Source organism: Phoenix dactylifera, chromosome 7, assembly GCF_009389715.1.
Source record: "Phoenix dactylifera cultivar Barhee BC4 chromosome 7, palm_55x_up_171113_PBpolish2nd_filt_p, whole genome shotgun sequence".
Taxonomy (NCBI): domain Eukaryota; kingdom Viridiplantae; phylum Streptophyta; class Magnoliopsida; order Arecales; family Arecaceae; genus Phoenix; species Phoenix dactylifera.
In genome coordinates this window covers 5,266,001-5,285,115 of record NC_052398.1, presented here as the reverse complement: position 1 = coordinate 5,285,115, position 19,115 = coordinate 5,266,001, and the positions used below count along the sequence as shown (strand labels likewise).

General features: G+C 35.9%; 1 protein-coding gene across 2 annotated transcripts; it reads right to left on the bottom strand.

Moving 5' to 3' along the window:
• Nucleotides 1–1,291: 1,291 nt before the first annotated feature.
• On the bottom strand, nt 1,292–7,727 carry LOC103707063 (uncharacterized membrane protein At1g16860-like). 2 transcript variants are annotated; one of them, XM_008791413.3, is made up of 5 exons: nt 7,511–7,727; nt 3,411–4,482; nt 2,607–2,762; nt 2,188–2,399; nt 1,292–1,878 (listed from the first exon to the last, which is right to left on the bottom strand). In XM_008791413.3, the coding sequence occupies exons 2-5, from the start codon at nt 4,302–4,304 to the stop codon at nt 1,686–1,688; spliced, it is 1,455 nt and encodes a 484-aa protein (XP_008789635.1). In that variant the 5' UTR covers nt 4,305–4,482; nt 7,511–7,727; the 3' UTR covers nt 1,292–1,685. The 2 variants fall into 2 exon arrangements, with proteins under 2 accessions (XP_008789635.1, XP_008789636.1); XM_008791414.4 differs by having other exon boundaries at nt 3,411–4,532; nt 7,511–7,702.
• Nucleotides 7,728–19,115: the final 11,388 nt, after the last annotated feature.

The following is a 19,115-nucleotide window of genomic DNA, read 5'->3' as shown; positions in this document are numbered from 1 at the left end:
AGACAATTTTATTAAATAAACCAAATTCAGTCGACAGAAATCATCATGAGATCATCATGCACTAGTACTGGGTGATGGCAGTAGCTACAAATAAACATTGACCCAACTTCTTATTCTCAGAAACTCACTCTAGAGCCAACAGAAAAGGTGTGGGAATTCAATAGGAGTGGATAGCCAACCCAATGCTCACCAACTCTAGCAACCACCCCATATTTACCAAACCATCCACTCAAAAGAAAAAGAAATTATATAAAAAAGATAGAAAAAAGTACCTCATGATGATTCACTCATCACAAACAGTAATAAGATGAACGAATAAGAGAAAGATGAGTCTAAAGTGCGAAATCGCCCAAACGTCCTATTTACATCACAACCATCCCAAGTTTATAAAAATCCTGAAATGATTGGCATATAAATCTTCCATTCATAAGTTTATAGCACAAGACAAAGCAAAGAGTGCAATCAAAAACAAATGGCACCACACAGACATTACACTAGGAATAAAGACAAATAAGAAGCAAGCACCTTTGCCAGAGTAAATTCTTCAGACACATGACAAAATATATCCTCTTGATGGTTAGAACCAAACAGGGTTTGGAGACAATGGGAATAAAAATTCAGGCTTGCAATGATTTTGGCAGCATCCATGAGATGTTCCCAGAAACCATCGCTTTTACTATTATGTTGGTGCTCAGGTCCAAAGCAGGCATCTTTTAGAGGGAAAGCTCGAGAAATAGCTTTGCCAAAGTAAATGTAGTAAATAGCGATATAAGCCCATGAGGTTGCATCCTCTGATATACTTGAGTATATATTAGCCACCAAGAAGACATCCTGACATGACACAAGGATTTATTGATCACCAGCTTTTCCATTTATAACAGATATTAAGATGCATTTGTGAACATGTGCAGAGAGGGTTGATCAAAAAATTATGCAAGTTCAACTCTCTTCCCACTTAGAATTGGAGATGTTTCGGGAGCATCTGATCAGAATACTTGATTCAGAAAACTCGCCTCCCACTTAGAATTGGAGATGTTTGTTCCAAATCAAGGCAATGCTGAGATGATACCTCAATAACTACTGATGCAGTAAGGCTTTTGTCATCTAAGTTCTAATAAATCCAGTTTTATTCTTGTACAGTCAGATGTTTGCAAACAAAAAATCCACATGCCAGTGAGATATTATCACCCATAATTATATGCACAGAACAATCTATGGAGCAATTCCTGAACTCTTCTCAAAAAAACAAAATCAAGAAAAATCACGACCCCATGAAACGAGCATCTGTTGCTAAACTATTAAAACATTCAGAGCAGGTGAGGAAGGAAAAGGGTTAGAGAACCCACAAGACAACAAAGTTCTCTTCAAACATGATTTTACTCAGTAACTCCAAAACTAATAAACCAAATGCCACTTTATCCTTCCCTTTGAACACAAGGAAGACCCCTCTACTGCACTAAGCATACATCCTTGTTACAAAAGTACTCAAATCTTAATAAACAAAAAGGTGGATAACAACATAAAAGCTATACAATCAAAACCAAGTCAAGGAAAACAGCACCTCCATTTTAATCCATCATTGTCACCATCATCATTTCAGACATTGCCAATGCCAACAGCCAACAAACAAATTCTGGGGTTGACATAAATGATTACCCCACAAATGTGAACTCAACTGCTGTCCGCTATACCGGTATGACATCAATCTTTGAAGTGTCCTCACATCTCAACACTATTCCTTCAAGGCTTGCTGGGAGTATGCACCTTGCCCACTGGCATCCCATGGAAAAAGGTTCTGAGGGAGGAACTATCATCAGCACATTGTCATTCCTTTGGACAACCCCCATTACACTAACAGTGCTGCCCTCTTTGATGTACCTACAGGTGACAAGATAAAGAAATTATCTACAAAGTGCTAACAGAACATTTATGAACATGTTAATGCAGTGTTTTTTTCCAATTTTTTTGCTTTATGCCATATCACTCCTGATGCCAGCCCATGCAGTATGCAGCAAGAAATACATCAAAAATTCTCACCGAAAAAAGAGGCCTTGCACTATCATGCTTACTATATTTAGATATTTCTTGGCAAAAAGCTTGCACAAGTCCAACAAAGAAAGAAAAGCAACAGACATGCTTCTTCTAAACTTGATAGATGCTTATGACCAAACATAAGTTTCAGATTACCCTTCTTTCAGGCGCATTACACGATCATCACTTGAAAGGTTCCTCTGCCGCAACCACCTGAGGAATTCAGGAGACAAATCTTTGTTTTCTGGGTTGATATCAACAACAATGGACTCGTCCACATACGGGGTGACCCTGGCACCATAGCCTGTTTTGACTAAGGCTCTTAACCCAGATTGAAAATCAGAGATGTAAAAGTCGACCACATGCCTCTGCCAAAGTTCCAATTTTTGATGAAGTGAGTTCAATGTCACAAAATCATGATACAATAAAAGAGCATTTAGGATGGCTGCAGAAAAGGCAAATCCGATATATAACTTGAGTCATGACAGCAGGGTTCAAGTGGCTTAGGTGCTCTTTGAATCACAATTTATCAGTTTATCTTAAACAAAGTTCAATAAAATAAGAGAGTTGCTTACCTCCGACGACCTTAGTCCCCAGGTAAAACATCGGTGCTTGGAATTGGCAGCCTTTGAGTCCCAACCCCTGTACTCATATAAACTTGTAGATGTATACACACATCTAGGAACCTTCTGAAATGACGACTCCAGAGGGACATTTCCACATGTGACAACCTGCAAGAAGCACAAGTCTATATGAAAAATCAAAGAATACATGGCACTGACCATAAAAGTGAACAAGAGGAGGTGAGTACTTTAGGACTAAAAGAAATGTCTCTAACAAGACAATGAGCTATTTGATCTATTAAACTGAAAAGTAAACACCATAAATAAATAGAGGAGTGGACTTGAGCTGAAAAATAGTAATCTGGAATAACTTGTGGAAGATTTCTATGCTCCAATGTCAAACAACAACAGTTCAACTCAATGGCAAATGAGGAAAGTAGACAGTAGAACTATACCAAAATTTCCATAGTAATATACAATGAAAATCCATAATTAAAAATGATGTAAGTCGCATATACTTTCCAAAATTATGAGCACATCAAATTTGATTTTCTGTCACTGGAGGAAATCAATTTATTTTTTCTGCAGTTCATTAAATTTGGATACCATGTAAACAAAGATACGCATAGAATTTCAAAAACAGTCTGAAGCAGAAGGTGTGAGATTAATTGGAATCCCCTGCATATCCGTTTCTGTTAAGTGCATAGCTCTCATAAAACAACTAAAAATAGAATGTCTCCATAATCTTAATTTCAAGTTTGCTTCCCTCTTTAAATACTGAAAAAATCCAGTAATGTTTTGCAAGAAGAAACATACCCCAGATACTTTGACATATTGACCATTTTTTGCAGTTCTAAGCTCAGCATCAGGATAGCGGGTAATGAACCCAACAATCGCTCTCCTTCCCCAATAAGTATTCCAAATGAAAAGAGCAGCAACCGCTCCAAATATAACCACAACAACAATGAGAAGAATGGCATTGTGAACAGCAGCAAGAATGAAACCACCTGCAATAAACCCCATCACAAACAGCAGGACAACAGACCACAATATGGGCTTGGGCAAACTCCCCTTGAATGAATTCTCATCCTCCTGGATGAGATTAGTGACAGCTTGGTTATGAGCAATGGAGATGCTATGCAACTTCATCGACCCAGTAGAATCCAGAGGACCAGAGACTTTGCGAGGAGCGCCAGATGAGTTAAGTGACCCTGAAGAAATTGGTCCAGATGTGATTAACCCTGTTGCAGGAAGCACTGGTGGAAGGGGGCCCGAATTTTGGCGAGCCATCGGGGTGACCCCTCCAGGCTGAGGACCAGATGACTTCTTAACTGGATCAACATGTCTGTTAAGTGGTCCAGAATTGGTTTTCTGTCTGTTTGAGCCTCCAGTGACCGGAACTGCAGATGAAAGAGAACCAGAGGAGTAGCCAGAGCGACCAGTTGCATTAGGCATGATAGGTCCTGAGTGTGAAGCTGCACCACCAAATGATGTGCTCCTTGAAGGAGCATTATTAAGTGGTCCAGATTTTCTTGATTTCTCCACATGAAGATCAAACATCTTTCCAAGTTCTCCGGATTTTTTGATATCTCCACCTGTGTATGGCATGGCTACAGAGCTCATTGTTGGAGGCTTCTCCTTTGGTTGCTCTGGCCGGCCTGAAACATACAGGCCATTGCTGAGCTGATGTGATGGAAATCTGGAACCCATCAAGCTTTCTCAAACTCACTACACTAGATCTCAGCAAACCAAATGCCAAATATCTGCTATAGTTCCAAGGGATCAAAGTTAAGCTCTATTGTCCAATGGCATTATCATCATGAAGCCAAATTTGCAACCAAAGTTCTGGTTCACAGAATACTTCCTGAAAGCACTTTGTAGGCTGAACCTGTGAGCCATGTCAGAGATCAATGAATTCGTGTCCATACTGGCAGAAACCTATATGAAATAAAAGGGTTTCCAAAAAATTACTGTAAATGAATGAATCACGGTTGAATTAGTTTCAATTTATAATATATGCAATATGTACATATGCATGGAAGCAAATTGCATCCTAATTATGGTAATGCTAATATCAAACCTCATCCCAACAGATTAGAGTTAATCTTATTAATCATTCTTCACCAAAATTCTTAAGTGCTCCAACCATTTTACAGGCAACATTTCCAGGTCCTTTCTTAAAATTTCATCCATATCTTATCCACGCCTATCTTGATCTTCCAGCAGAAATCTCAGCCACTCTCCATACTGAGCCTCCTTAGATCTTTGCTCCCATGCTAAAATTAGCCCTGCACTACTTTATCCTCAATTGGTGCACATCCTACCTTCCATAGTGTATTCATTTCTAACCCTACCTTTGTTTCATGAGGCATCTATTTGGCACTCTTAAACATCGCAAAAGATGAAGAAGCGCAAGAAGGAGAGGTGCAAACTATGACATGGATCATGGCTCTAACCTTTGGTGTGAAAGGAAAATTAGAGGGCATTGAGAGGGGATATCAAGTCATAATCATGAAAGGAAATAGTCAGTATTTTTGAAACATGGTCTGACAGTAATCCCACTAAATTTAAAATTTAAACCACTTAAAACCTCGTTCCTCAAAAATGTCATGGCACCAAAAACAGAACTAAAACTAATTAAGAGAAATCATAATAATAGCTGCAGCAGAGTTAAAAAGAAAATATCATGTTAAAAATTGTTTGTCTAGCGCTGAAAATATGAAAACTTGGAACCAAAATTCAGCAAGAACCTTGGTGTTAGAAACTAACAACTGAAAAAAATAACATACTTAGCAACAAATTACGTATACATGCAAAATCTTCCATTGTTAGTGTCAGTTGTAGAAGCTAAACAGATTTATCACAATAACCAATGTAGGCACCAGATATATTCAGAAAGGAGAAATTAGAAAGGCATGCACCTCCAAGATGACACAAGTACCAGATTTTCGTTGTACCAATCTTCTTGCTAATTCCACTACATTGTTTACTGGAGCAGAATCTTTGCTGCCATTCAACCTATTGCCAGGTTTATATAAAAGAACTAATTGCCCTATTAAGTTCCGTATGAAACTAAAAGAAGGAACAAAAAGAAAGAATCCATGTTCTTACATCAAGAAGACAAGGTGGTGCTCAATCATATTCTGGTAAGATTTTATCTCTCTGGTTCAACAATACAGACTTACCCACCCGAGTCAGGTCATTGAAACAAAGGCATCTTGTTGATTAATTTTGGAAGAAGATTGAACTTAGGATTCTAAGTTGCACATTTGGTGAATTTTCTTCCCATTATCACGCATTTCTAAGGAAGGTGACTGATCTCACAATCAGGACTCATGAATTCTTATGTATGAGTGTAGTGATTCAAGCACAATAAATGCTCAAAATATTAAATGGAAAATATGATCTAGCGCCACTCAGTCACACCATAGCAGGATTGTAGCCAATCTCATACCCATAAGCAAAAACTGCAGATTACAGTAAAACACTTCAATGATATTCTTTTAGATGGCAAGCTGCACCTATGTCAACCTACTGCATAGAAAACCAAGCCCTGATCCCTGTCTCAACATCAAATTCACATCAGGAGACATTTCAATTCCACTGAAATCAGGTCAAACATGTAAGACCAATAAACCTAAAAACCATGTAAAATTTCAGAAATTATACTATCTTTAACACCCGGAGTCTACACCTAATCTCAAGAAAAGCACATTCTTGATAACCCTTTGAAGAATTGGGCATATCCAGATAAGTCTATATAATAGAAAAAAACAAATGACATAACTGAAACCCCACGTTCCAGATATATCGGACCAACATTTTCAACATCAAGAAGTCAAAAGGAAGAAACAGATTCCACACAGTAAGGCATGACATGCCCACATGTCTGTTTACACAAACTGTTTTCAACATCCAAACACTACAGAAACCTGAGAGTAGATCGATTAAAATCAATGAGAAAGTACCCAAAACCTCATCGCAAAAGGGAATATTAAAAAAAATACGTGCAAGGAATGAAGATCCTGACCAAAACTACCATTTTCCAGCACCTAGAAACAAGAAACTAGATCCCGTATCACATCCTGGGGGACCACAAAGACCCCAATCTCAAATCCATCAAGAGAGGCCAAGAATTGAACCCAAGTTTACGGAAAATCCTTACATATTACCAAGAACCATTGCTCCAAACTCAGAACCCAGATCTCTAATGGCGAGGCCAAAACTAATAAGCTGCCATCACTATAGAAATCAAGCATTCCTTCGGGCACTACAAAAAAAACCACTCAAACAAAGTGATTACTGCACCATTTGCAAACATAGTTCTAAATCAGATTACGGATCTCACTTAGTAAGTCAAAATACACACAAATTCCTCCCTCTTATTCACCATATTTTGCAGTGGCAAGAAACTGAAATAATAGAAAGAGCAAAAACTAAATTGGAAAAAAAAAAAAACGAACTTTTCCCCGCAAATCGATCACCAAAACTAGAACCGTCGATCGCATACCCCAAGGAAGTAAATCGAGGGACAAAGTAACCCATCCCATCACGTTTCGACTGCCCTCTGAGAAAAGGAATAATTTTTAGCCATCTATTTGAATCCCCCATCCCTGTACCCCAGATCCCAAATCCGGAAAGAAAGCAACCCACATTCCCACTCGCATCGAAGGAACACCAAACGACAGAGACCAAAACCACCTAGAGCGACCCAAATCCCCCTAAAGGCCGGAGCGTTTCCCCCTCTCGGACCTCAAACCAGAAGGAGGAGACCAGCCCACATTCCATTCCCGCAAGAAACGGGCATAGTGGGATGGATCAGAGACCCAGATTCGAGATCCCAAAGCCGCATCACGAAGAGAAACACACACGCACAGAGAGAGAAAGACTGAGGAATGAGGAAGATCTCTCCATACCTGGGGAAGCCGAGGCAGGGAATGGGCTTAAGCTGCTAACAATCACCTCAACCCCAACACTCACGCAGAGAGAGAGAGAGAGAGAAAGAAATCAGCCGTTTCTACCAGTACTATGAGTTCTGCCTTCCACAAAACCTCCAAAGAAACAGAGGGAGAAAAAATAATAAGACGGGGAAAGAAAAGCGGAAACACACCATGCCCCGCTCTCAAGTCTCACCTTCGTGTAAAAGTTAACCATATGCCTTCCCAGATTTAATTTTATATCTAAATTTATCCGAATATAAATAAAAACCTCATGATTCATATTTATATCTATATTTGTAAAAAATATATAAATATAAATATATAATTATTCAATTCATATCTAAATCTCTTTTTCTATTTACAATCCTATTTAATTTTATATCACATTTATAAACCTCTACAAAAATATATATGGTTATAGTACTATTTTAACTTAATTTATTATTTATTTTTTAAAAAGGTTAAATTCTGTGGTCATAAAGTTTAATTATCCAACTTATATTTGTATTTATATTCGTGCTTCTAATATTCAATTTGTATTTGTATCTATTTAAAATAAATATGAATATAATTAATATTCATATTTTTATAAAAAAAATAAATTAAAAAAATTGTAAAGTGTGTGGATATCATTTGAAAATGAGCAGTTCAGATAGAATTGAACTTCCGATTAATCCGTAGACTTGCGATGAAAATATGGTCTCTATGACCTCATTGAATTTCATTCAGATGGAGAATCCTATAGAGATCGTATTGATTTTATCAAAGAAAGACAAATTTAACTGAAGCTGTTCAGACAAGCATAGGTTAACTAAATGGTATTCTCATAGCAATTGAAGTTAGGATTTTAAGTTCTTGGAAGGTAGTATGAGATCCATAGTAGGCATGAAAATCACCGATATTTATAGAATAAAATAAATATAACTATAGATATATTGGTATTTGATTCGTATTCTATCCGATTTCAGACCAACTCTTAACCATTGCCCTTTTCCAACTTCTCTCTACGATAACCAAAATATCCCTAAGGTTTTGCTGATATAGCTGCAACCTGCAATGACATATGGATGTATAGTGGACTTTATGTATTTACTTTTATATTAGATTTTTATTATTGATTTGACCAATAAAATTCCTAAAACTATTGATAATAATATCATTTTACATTATGATATGGGCAATGTTATATGAGCATATAGTTAGAAATGCCCTTGTTAGTATACACCCCTTTAAAAAAGAAATTGCTTGTATGTTAATAAATATTCAGACATTTGACCTTCAATGTAATTTCATATTAGGGCTTTGCATACTATAACATTTCATAATATTATCCTTATACATATAATTCATGATAAACCGTTTGAAAAATTTAAATGCGCATGCGTCCCGAGATTCGGCCGTGTGCGTGTTTAAATTTCGCAAAATGGGTTCGCGAAATCACCGCGGGCGCGTCCGCGGAAGGTGCGGGCGCGTCCGCGGAAGGTGCGGACGCGTCTAAAAAAAACCAAAAAAAACTCTCTAAAACACCCATATAAATACCCCTTGATTTCATCTCTTTTGAGACACGAAAAATTAGAGAAAAAGATCAAAAAAATCCTGAAGAAAAGTTTTTCCTCTTAGCCACTTCTGATTTTTATTTTTGCAATTATATTCAGTTTATTTTATTCTTTTTATTTCATTCTTCGCTGGATCTGCAAGTCCAATCGGATTCGATTTGGCTTCTTCCGAGACGTACCGAAGAAAAAGTCTAGGATCATCGTATCTCTGAGGAGGATTGCCGGGAGATCCGTACATGGAGGCAAATACTTTTTTGGGACAGCATCTACGCGCTTCGACATGCCTTCAATTAGGCTATTTCCTCTAACTTTTCTTTTTAATTTAATATTAGTAGAACTGTAGGATTTGCTATTTTATGATTTGAATTTATTAAATGAATAGATTTATTTTGTGCTAGAATAGATTTTTTTATGATAAAATAGATTTATTTTAATACTGTATAATATATATATATATATATATATATTGTTCCGTTTAAGAATTTTTATTAATTATAATTATAGATTTATTTGCTTAGTTAGGTGATATATTACTAACAATCCAAAAAAGTGATTGGTTTATTATTTTTGTTAGTAATATATAATTCAGTAAATCATTCTAAAAAGGTAATAATTTGTTTAACCTCCAAGAGATTTATCATACCTCCATTTGGACTCCTCAAGGAATAATTTCGAGATCCCATTCAAACGAAAAATTCGAAAATTGGTTAATGCATAATAATTAATTCATTGAATTGACTTATTAGATCTCAATCAATTATTCTAATAAGATAATAAATCATTATAATATATAATTTATTGAATTAACAAATTAGATCTCAATTACAATAATTGATTTGCTAGCACAAAATTAGTAATCGATTATTCTAATAAGATAATAAATCTTATAATTCATTAAATTGACATTTTAGATCTCAACTACAATAATTGATTTGTTGGCACAAAATTAATAATCTATTATTCTAATAAGACAATAAATCAATTTTAATATATAATTCATTGAATTCACATATTAGGTTTTAATTACAATAATTGTCTAGCTATCACTAAATTAGTAATTAATTATTACTAATTCGAAAAATTCAAATAGAAAATTTGAAAATTGATTAATCCAAAATAACAAATTTAAGTTTACACTTAGGTTTTTGTAAAAATTGAATTTGTATAATTTTTAGTAATTATATCCACTAACTAATAGTATCAAAAAAAAAACTTATCAAAAAGGCATACGTGCCCAAGAAAGATTGGTACTTAAGTAAGCCTAGTACTCCACCACCGATTTACAGCTAATCCGGCTATTATTTTTTGGATATATCAACTAGACATTTAACATTCAATACAAATTTTAGTGCAATCTTTTGACATTTGCCTTCATTCAGGTTTCTGTCTCTTTTCTATAACCTTGAACCTATGGCCTTTAAAACTAGTGACCACCTTAGTGCCAAACATGAAAATTTGATGGTCATAACTTTAAAAGGTGGCAGAACCAAATGTGGTTCCTTAGATGTTAAATTTACCACAGAATATGTCTTTCTCCTATGAGATGCTGTTGTGTCTTGGAAATCCACCAAACAAACCTTGATATCTAGGAGTATTATGGGGTCTAAACTGATAGCTTTAGACACCATTAGCACAGAGGCTGAGTGGCTCAGAGATCTACTAATAGACCTTCCTGTAGATGAGTCATCTTTACCACCTGTCTCCTTACATTGTAATTGTAAATCTGCAATAGATAAGTGTAACCAAGAAAATGCCAATGTAAAAATGAACAAGCACTTAAAAGTGCATCAAAAATCATTAAGATATAAATAAAAAAATTAACGTTATTGCTTTGAATTTTATAAAATTAGAAAATAATTTGGTTGATCAGCTTACAAAAGGTTTGTCTAGAACAGTAGTTCTAGAGTCGTCGAGAAAGATGGAGCTTAACCCATAAAAATAGATTACCACGGTGGGAACCAACCTTAAAAGGTTCAATGGATAGAAATAAACCGGAGTGTGACTACGAGAAGCACTATTTTATGTTTTTCTCATCTCTGTGGTGCTAGTGCTCATAAAAGCAAGCGGTAGGATGAGTTTGTTTGTATAACTCTTAATGAGTCCGAGACCCAAGAGGCATGAGCTTCCTTGCTAGCTTTTTTATTAGGACTTACTTATATGTGCAGTCGTGAGGCCGCGATTTGAAAAATAGGCGATTCTCTAAAAAGCACATAAAAGATATCTGCGCATGGCCACATTAGCGCAACCTGTTTAAAACCCAGATCGGGCTATATTATGTGTGCTGTTGATTTAATTTAAGCCATGGACCGAGGTTTAAGGTTAAGACCACCTTAGTTCCACAGATGTAATCAATTGTCACTAAGTGGAGGTTCAAACTGAAAGGTACTTACACCTATTATATAATATAAGATATCCAACATTTTAGTTTGATTTTAAAATTATTTAAATTTTTGTGGAGAATTGTTGGAAAAATTTAAATGCGCATGCGGCTCGAGACTCGGCCATGTATGCGTTTGAATTTCGCGAAATGCAATCGCAAAATCACCGCGGGCGCGTCCGCAAAAAGACCAAAAAGCTCCTCTAAAATACCTTTATAAATACCCATTGATTTCATCTCTCTCGGGACACGAAAAAATAGAGAAAAATATCGGAAAAATCCTAGAGAAAAATTTTTCCTCTTAGCCACTTCTGATTTTTATTTTTGCAATTATATTCAGTTTATTTTATTCTTTTTATTTCATTGTTCACTGGATCTGTAAGTCCGATCGGATTCGATTTAGTTTCTTCCGAGACGTACCGAACAAGAAATCTAGGATCGTCGTATCTCTGAGGAGGATTACCAGGAGACCCGTACATGGGGATAAATACTTCTTTGGGACATAGTCTATGCGCTTCGACCTATCTTCTATTTTTTCTAACTTTTATTTTTAATTTAATATTAGTAAATCTGTAAGATTTGTTATTTTATGATTTGAATTTATTAAATGAATATATTTATTTTGTGCTAGAATAAATTTCTTTTGTGATAAAATAGATTTATTTTGATACCGAATAAAATATATATATATTGTTCCGTTTAAGAATTTTTATTAATTGTAATTATAGATTTATTTGCTTAGTTAGGTGTTATATTGCTAACAATTACTCCCTAAGGTTTGGGCTCAAAATTATTTGAATCCCCAACCTTTCAAAAGTTGCAATATCATCCCTGACATTACAAAAAAAAGTTCATTTAAACCATTACCATCACTTCAACATTGCTAATTAAACAGAACTGCACGGGTGGCATGTTTTTTATTAGGTGGAAAGAAGATGCCACTTATAGGGCCAAGACATGGTAGAGTGAGTAACTAGGATAAAAAATTACGATGTCAGCAGGTTGTTAGGAGGAAAATATCCTCCAAAATAAGAGGGAAAAGAGCTATGGTTTACAAACAAAAAAGAGAAAAAAAATAGGAGATTGAGAGAGATAATTAACCTAGTTTACAAAGATGGAAGCCCCTAATGGAGTCATCCCCATCTGTTTTTGCAGAGAAAGTGTATCATTGAAGACTTCATGGATGGAGGCCAATCCAAGGAGAAGATTTCTTCGGTGTAAGAGCTATGGAGTGGGTTGGCTGCCGTTCATTTTTTTTCTTTCTTCTTTCCAGCGAGGAGGCCTATCTATTTTTTTTCTTCTTTCTTTGTTTGATGCACCCTCTTTATTTTCTTCTTTATTTTTTTGGTTAAGAGAATGGAGATGGAGAGTGCATTCGAAAGAAGAAAGGATAGATGCTTCAACCTAAAGGACTATTTAGTAATGAAGCCCATTATTTTTTCTCCATAACTTTTAATATTGGTGGTTATATCATACCTTGATTTTAATATTGGTGACTTGAATATAACTTTCATACCATGAATTTGGTGTTGCGATTTATCTGCATTGAATGTTACAAAAATATCATTAGATAGCGATTTAGGTGAAGAAGAAAGGCACACCTCTATCTTCTTTTTTTTTTTTTTTGTGGTGGTGAAAACGACATTCATAGAGCTCTTATATGGGTATAGCCTGCCAAGTTAGAAACAATAAAATGATACGAGGCACTAGTTCAAAAAAACTCTCTGCAACGTAAGAGGCGACCCAGTTTGCAACTCTATTCGCCTTCCAATACACGTGTGCAGCCTGGAAGAAAGCTAACCCACTAACCAGTCTGCAAGTCTCAAGAATCAGTGGATGACCATTCCCATATCGATTAACCCTTCATATCCAATCGATCACCATGAAGAAATCTCCCTCGAAGTATATTTTTTTGTCTGCATCAAGTACCTTCTTCGCACAGGAGATGCCCTCTTTTTAAACTCTTATTTGTCTTTCCTTGGAGTCCAGCTATATGTCATGCATGATATTTTTTTTCTAATATTTACTTCGTTTTTTGTTTCCTGCCATGGAGGCTCTTCTTCCAAACTTGACCGCCGGCTGCGAGCTTGGTGGAAGAAATCGCGGGAATCTCGCGTTGTTTGTTTGTTTGTTTGTTTTTCATGCGACCGAAATGCTCACCTGGTTTTTAACCAAAAAAAAAAAAAAAAAATGCTCACCTGGTTGCGGCAATGATGGTGTGAGTACCGCACACTGCTTTCGGATGTGATGTCTCTGTCACTTCGGCTCGACACCTGGGCACGAGATCCACCCACGGGCAGGGAGGTGGTTCCAAAATGTCCTTAGATCAGCGTCATGATCACATGGTTGGAAGCGGTGGGACAGCGGGCCGAATGGCTTTGTTGTTGGCACGTAAATTAGCCATCAGCAATGGCCCGCACTTGAGAAAGTCTAACTAATCTTCGTATTAAAGTAAAAACAAAACTTTATCCTGTCTTGATTTGGGCAACTTTGATCAAAAACCTAAATTGGACACAACTACTTGGGTAGATTGGTATTGTGCAAAGTCTGACTAGAAATTAAATTATTATTGTTTTTGAACGAGTTATATGATATTTCAACAAATTATACATTCCAATATTTTTTGAACTAAAAAATTTGCATAAATGCCCTATAAATATTGGTCTTTATGCTTTAAAAATAGAGAATATGGATTAACCCTGTATTGTATTTTAATTTTTTTTTTCTTTCAGTAGCTACTATATTTTCTGATTTATAGGAAGGAATTATTGGAGCTTCGGTGCAATGATAAGATTGCTTCATTTGCATGAAACGGATTTTTTTTGGCATATGGGGTGTAGATTGCCTGCATCTAACATTTTGGGCCCTGCAGTGGTTGGGGGATGCCCTTTTTGAGCAAATCATTGCAATAAATTATAACATAATCATTTTCTTTAAAAATTTTGCTGGCATTAAAAAAGAAAAAACAAGTTTGAGGTCATATAGGATTTTTAATTCATTGATGTAGCAATGGTGGAGGGAGCATTCATCGTGCACTTAGATTAATACATTAGTGAGCCTTATATCCAACCTCTACGACTGGTTTACTGAAAAACAAAATGATTACATAGAGTATTTTACGAGCCACTATGCCTCGGAGTACAAATGGATCAGGTGGTCTTAGATCTTTGAATAAAAAACTTTAGGAATCGAGCCATGCTCAAAAATGATTCACCTGGATCAAGCTCCAAGACAACATGTTAATCCTCTGATAAAACAAGGTATGAGTTGAGTTATGCTCGTCCATTGGTTATTCTTCACTCTATTTTCCCTTAAATTAAGGCTAAGATAGGAGATAACGACCTCTCAAAAAAATGCTATATAATTTGCTAGGTTCAGTGCAGATACGTGCATGATAAGGTACATACATAAGCAGGAATACAATAGAAATCAGAGTTGTTTTGGTGTATAGGAACAAGATGAGAAAACAACCTTGGACAAAAACCAGCAAGAAAGGAGTCAAGAACTGGCCATTTTTATGAGAAAGGTTTCTTCGCAACTTGGATTCATAAGCTGCTCCAGAACCACTACTTTAGTGTCTTTGGGGTAGCTAGAGAGAAAGGCTAAGGCGCTTTTAGAGATTTTTTTTTTCTTTTTGGTTGATACAAGAAGTTGTCAAGAAGATTTTTAGGTGAGATTAATTCCATGGGTAGTTCCCAACTTGTTTTCAATCAAGTTTCTCAGGAGGGGTCATCAACAAAGACTTTATGTAATTAGTTCAAGTCTCTTCAAAAAGGCTAATGGCGACGGTGAAAACGATGGACGCAGCAACAAGTCTTAAGGGAGAAGGCAAAAATTAATGGTGTGGCATATTTATTTGTTCATTGAATAGTTAGAATATTCCTCTTTACTATTCTATTGGTTAAACAAATACCTTGAACATTAGTGTTTTTTGACATGAGAATAGCTTTAAAAAAAAAAATCAGGGAGATTTCTTGTTTCAGAAGAAAATCACAATGATTTTGTCATTGTAGTTAGTTATAAGCAATGGGTTTGGTGAGGCTATACGTAACAATTACTTTAGCCTCTTTAACAATGTGATTGATCCTACTAACAACCAAGCTGCTTGCCAGGGAACAAGAAGACTTGCTGCTTACAAGAAGCTCCAGAATCTTATTGGAAGTGGTCCCTGTAAACTCAAAAGTAGTCATGAAACATGAAGTTGTTAGCTTTAGAATATGTACACGAAATTACTTCCCTTTCAGAAGTCATATTTTCACTTTTCCACCATTACAGCAAGAGTGAAGAGTAATTTTGGAGGTTTTGATTGGTTGCCATAGCCTATGAAAGAGCATACTAATAGAGACACTAAAATGGAAGAAGCATAGATTTTTGAAAATCTCAAAGGAGACTTATGCTTCTGGAACATTATTTCATTGCATTATTTTTTGAAACTAATGGAGCATGAAGACAAAACTCAATCAATAATTCATGCATGAGCAGATGGTGTTCTACATCATATAGATTTCTCAGGAGAAACATCCAAGATATATAATGCAACAAGCCAACAGACAGCCCATTCAAAACTGAAATCAGATCGAAGCACTGTAGGGCTGGGTTTGCAGGGTACTCCTCTAATCTCTTCAAAAACAAGAGGAAAAAGAAGGGAAAGAAGCGAAGGAACCTTAACGTTATGATCTTAAAACAACTACAGATATCTCTTCAGACACCCTCTTCCCCTGTTTGGCGAAACCGGGTGGAATCTTTACATAAACCTCCTCATCCAAATCCTCATGGAGGAACGCATTATTGGGAGATGGAATTTAGCTGAACTAGTGGCCTTGCTGAATACTGCCAAGGAAGATTTATGCATCCGTTGTTCCTCTACTGAAAGGTTTCTGAGATTAGATGGTAATGATCCAATGGAAGCAAAGCCCATTAAGGGACTAAACTATAGGTGAATGGCTTAGACTATAACTATAGAAAAGAGTAATTTTGCAGGAATCAGTATCCTTTGTCAATCTTTCAGTTGTATGGATTTTGGATATTTATGAAATTTCTCTTAAAAATGCAAGCAATTAGCCCTTCAACTGGCAATCAGTTTACCTCCCTTAGTAAATTCACTGATTTTTATCTTTGGAGGCTCCTTGACATAAGAATAGTCATCTATATTATTCACTTTATAGATCTCTCCAACACAAGCTAGGCTATCAAACAAATCTGTCTTCTTGGTGATATGAGCATGCCGTATGCTGAGTATACAGTTAATAATTTACATAGAACTTTCTCAGAAATCTTGGGTGAAGTACCCAGTAAACACCTGCCTTTCTGCTCTAGAATGTCATCCAAGTAACAGTTGCATAAGGTAGAGTAAATTAAGAATCAAATTTTAATTGCCATTACTTTTATTTTCCTTTACGTAAGTAATTGTGTGAATTATAGATAGTTTAATTATTAATAGTCTTAAATGCAGTTAGATATGCGTAGTCTACCTGCATTTGTATATGCTGTATTTGATCAGGCTCAACAACTCTTCCTTCCACCTTCATCAGCTTAAATACAGTAAAAAGAGTAGGAATGCTCTCCTGATATGATATAGTCTCCTTCTGCTGCATTCTCAACCAAGAAATGAAGAAATCTTCCTTTACTGCTTTTTGCAGCACCATAGTAGAAATCAGCATGTTCTTGAGCTTTAAATATTTGGTCCAAGGTTAACTGTTCATATGGTTGTTGAGCGCGATGTTTCTAATTATATTAGTCAGAAGGACCACAGAGAATGCAATGATCCTTGACCTTTAGAGAAACAATCTGGCTAGGCTTTGTGGCACCTGACTTGGTCTTCATCTACAAGCTCACACTTATAGTAACAACCATCCAGGAAAAATGGAAATCAAACTTTAGCCTGATCAGTTGTTTTAGGCCTTCTTTTCTACAGAGCTTTTTCAAAGGTCAGCAACTGTCCCACAGGAGGAAAACCAAAGAAACAGCTTTAGTTCATTCAGAAGCTGCTCAGAGCTGACCTGCCCATTCACTGGACTCTTCTTATCCAAAAGAATGGGAAAAGAAAAATGAAGATTTGAAACAGTTAAAATCATAATGTGCACAGTAATGAAGCTTTATTAGGAGCTGGCTAGAAAGCTGTAGCTTTGTTGAATATAGAAGATAAGTATGCAGAAAGAATGTTAGAATATGAGGACCCACCAAGGTGAGCAAAGAGAATACCAGAGATTTAGATTACTGAAGCAGCAATTCCAAGATGGATAGATATGGTTTTTTTATTCTATGAGATGAACAGAATCTCCCAATTGTGAATGGGCAAATATTATCATGGAAGAAGTGGTTGCGTCCTTTTGAATGCTATATTATGTTTGATTGGTCTTTGGTTGTAGTAAATTAATATTGGATGATACTTTGTAACTATTTTATTTTATTAGAATAACACGTTTTTTATGAGGAGAATCAAATGCTTGCATTATTTTTTAATAAAGTTTCCAAGTTTTCTGAGGTTCATGTTAGCAGGATCCAAACTGTGATGATGCTAAATTGCTGCCAGCCATGATCAAATTGGAAAGTGTTACTTTGTACACAATGAGAACTCAATTCAGTAACATGTTTATTCCCATCAACAACAATAACTGTTTATATCAAAAAGCTAATCGCAGGAAATTATTAGTCTGATCATACATTCTGTACCACTGCATATTGACAAAGATGGTTAGATAGCATTCTATTATATGGAGTGGTAATTACTGGAAGAGGGACAACCAGTTTGCATCAAAAATTTCATACTTATTAACAATGAAGCATGTATTTTTGATAATTGATGAAGCAACTTCAATTATGGTTATATTCACCCAGGGATCTAAACCAGTCTTCTGGAAAATAATGTTGTCTATTATGATTCTTTTGTTTATTTCATTGTTTGGCCATTTTCATGGGAAAACATGGTTTCAACAAGAGCCAGCACTTTTATCAAGTAAATTGTAAGAGGAACAGATAACCTCTTTACATGGGTTCAGCTCTATTGCCTAAACCCTTAACCAATATACAGTGGCACCCTATCCTAGGCTAGTAAGAAGTCCCTGTAGTTAGAAATGGTGTCTTGTGAGTATAATCCATTCATCTTTCCAAGAGATCAGCAAGTCTCAAAATATTGTTCTTTAAATAGTTGATATTCTTGTTGCCAAGACACCAACAAAACATTAGCAGAGAGATTCGAGTGTAGGATCAAGCTAGAAATTGGTGAGATAGTGGATTATAATCCAAGTCGAACATGCATCAATTTGCTTGCTGTTTTTGCCAATTTAGTTGCCTCTTTGATAGGAAACAAACTCAATTGTTGTCGGCCTGACACTTAAATTTTCTAAAAGTTTGTCAGAATTGATTGATCATATGGTACACTCATACACTAGCAAATCCATTTGATTTTCAAACTGGGAGAGATTCGCATAGGTAATGTTAGTAGCCACCATGAATTTGTAGCATATGTAAGTTGTTGTATCCTATACCAATAAATCTGTTAATTGTGAGCAGTGCCATCTATGTTCCACTGAATTCATAATCTAGTCTATTACTCAGCTTGAAGGGTGCCATTTCAATGTATCTTCATGATAGGCTGCATCTTGAATCTTAAATGCATAAAGTCCTTTGTAAAAATCAAAATTTATAA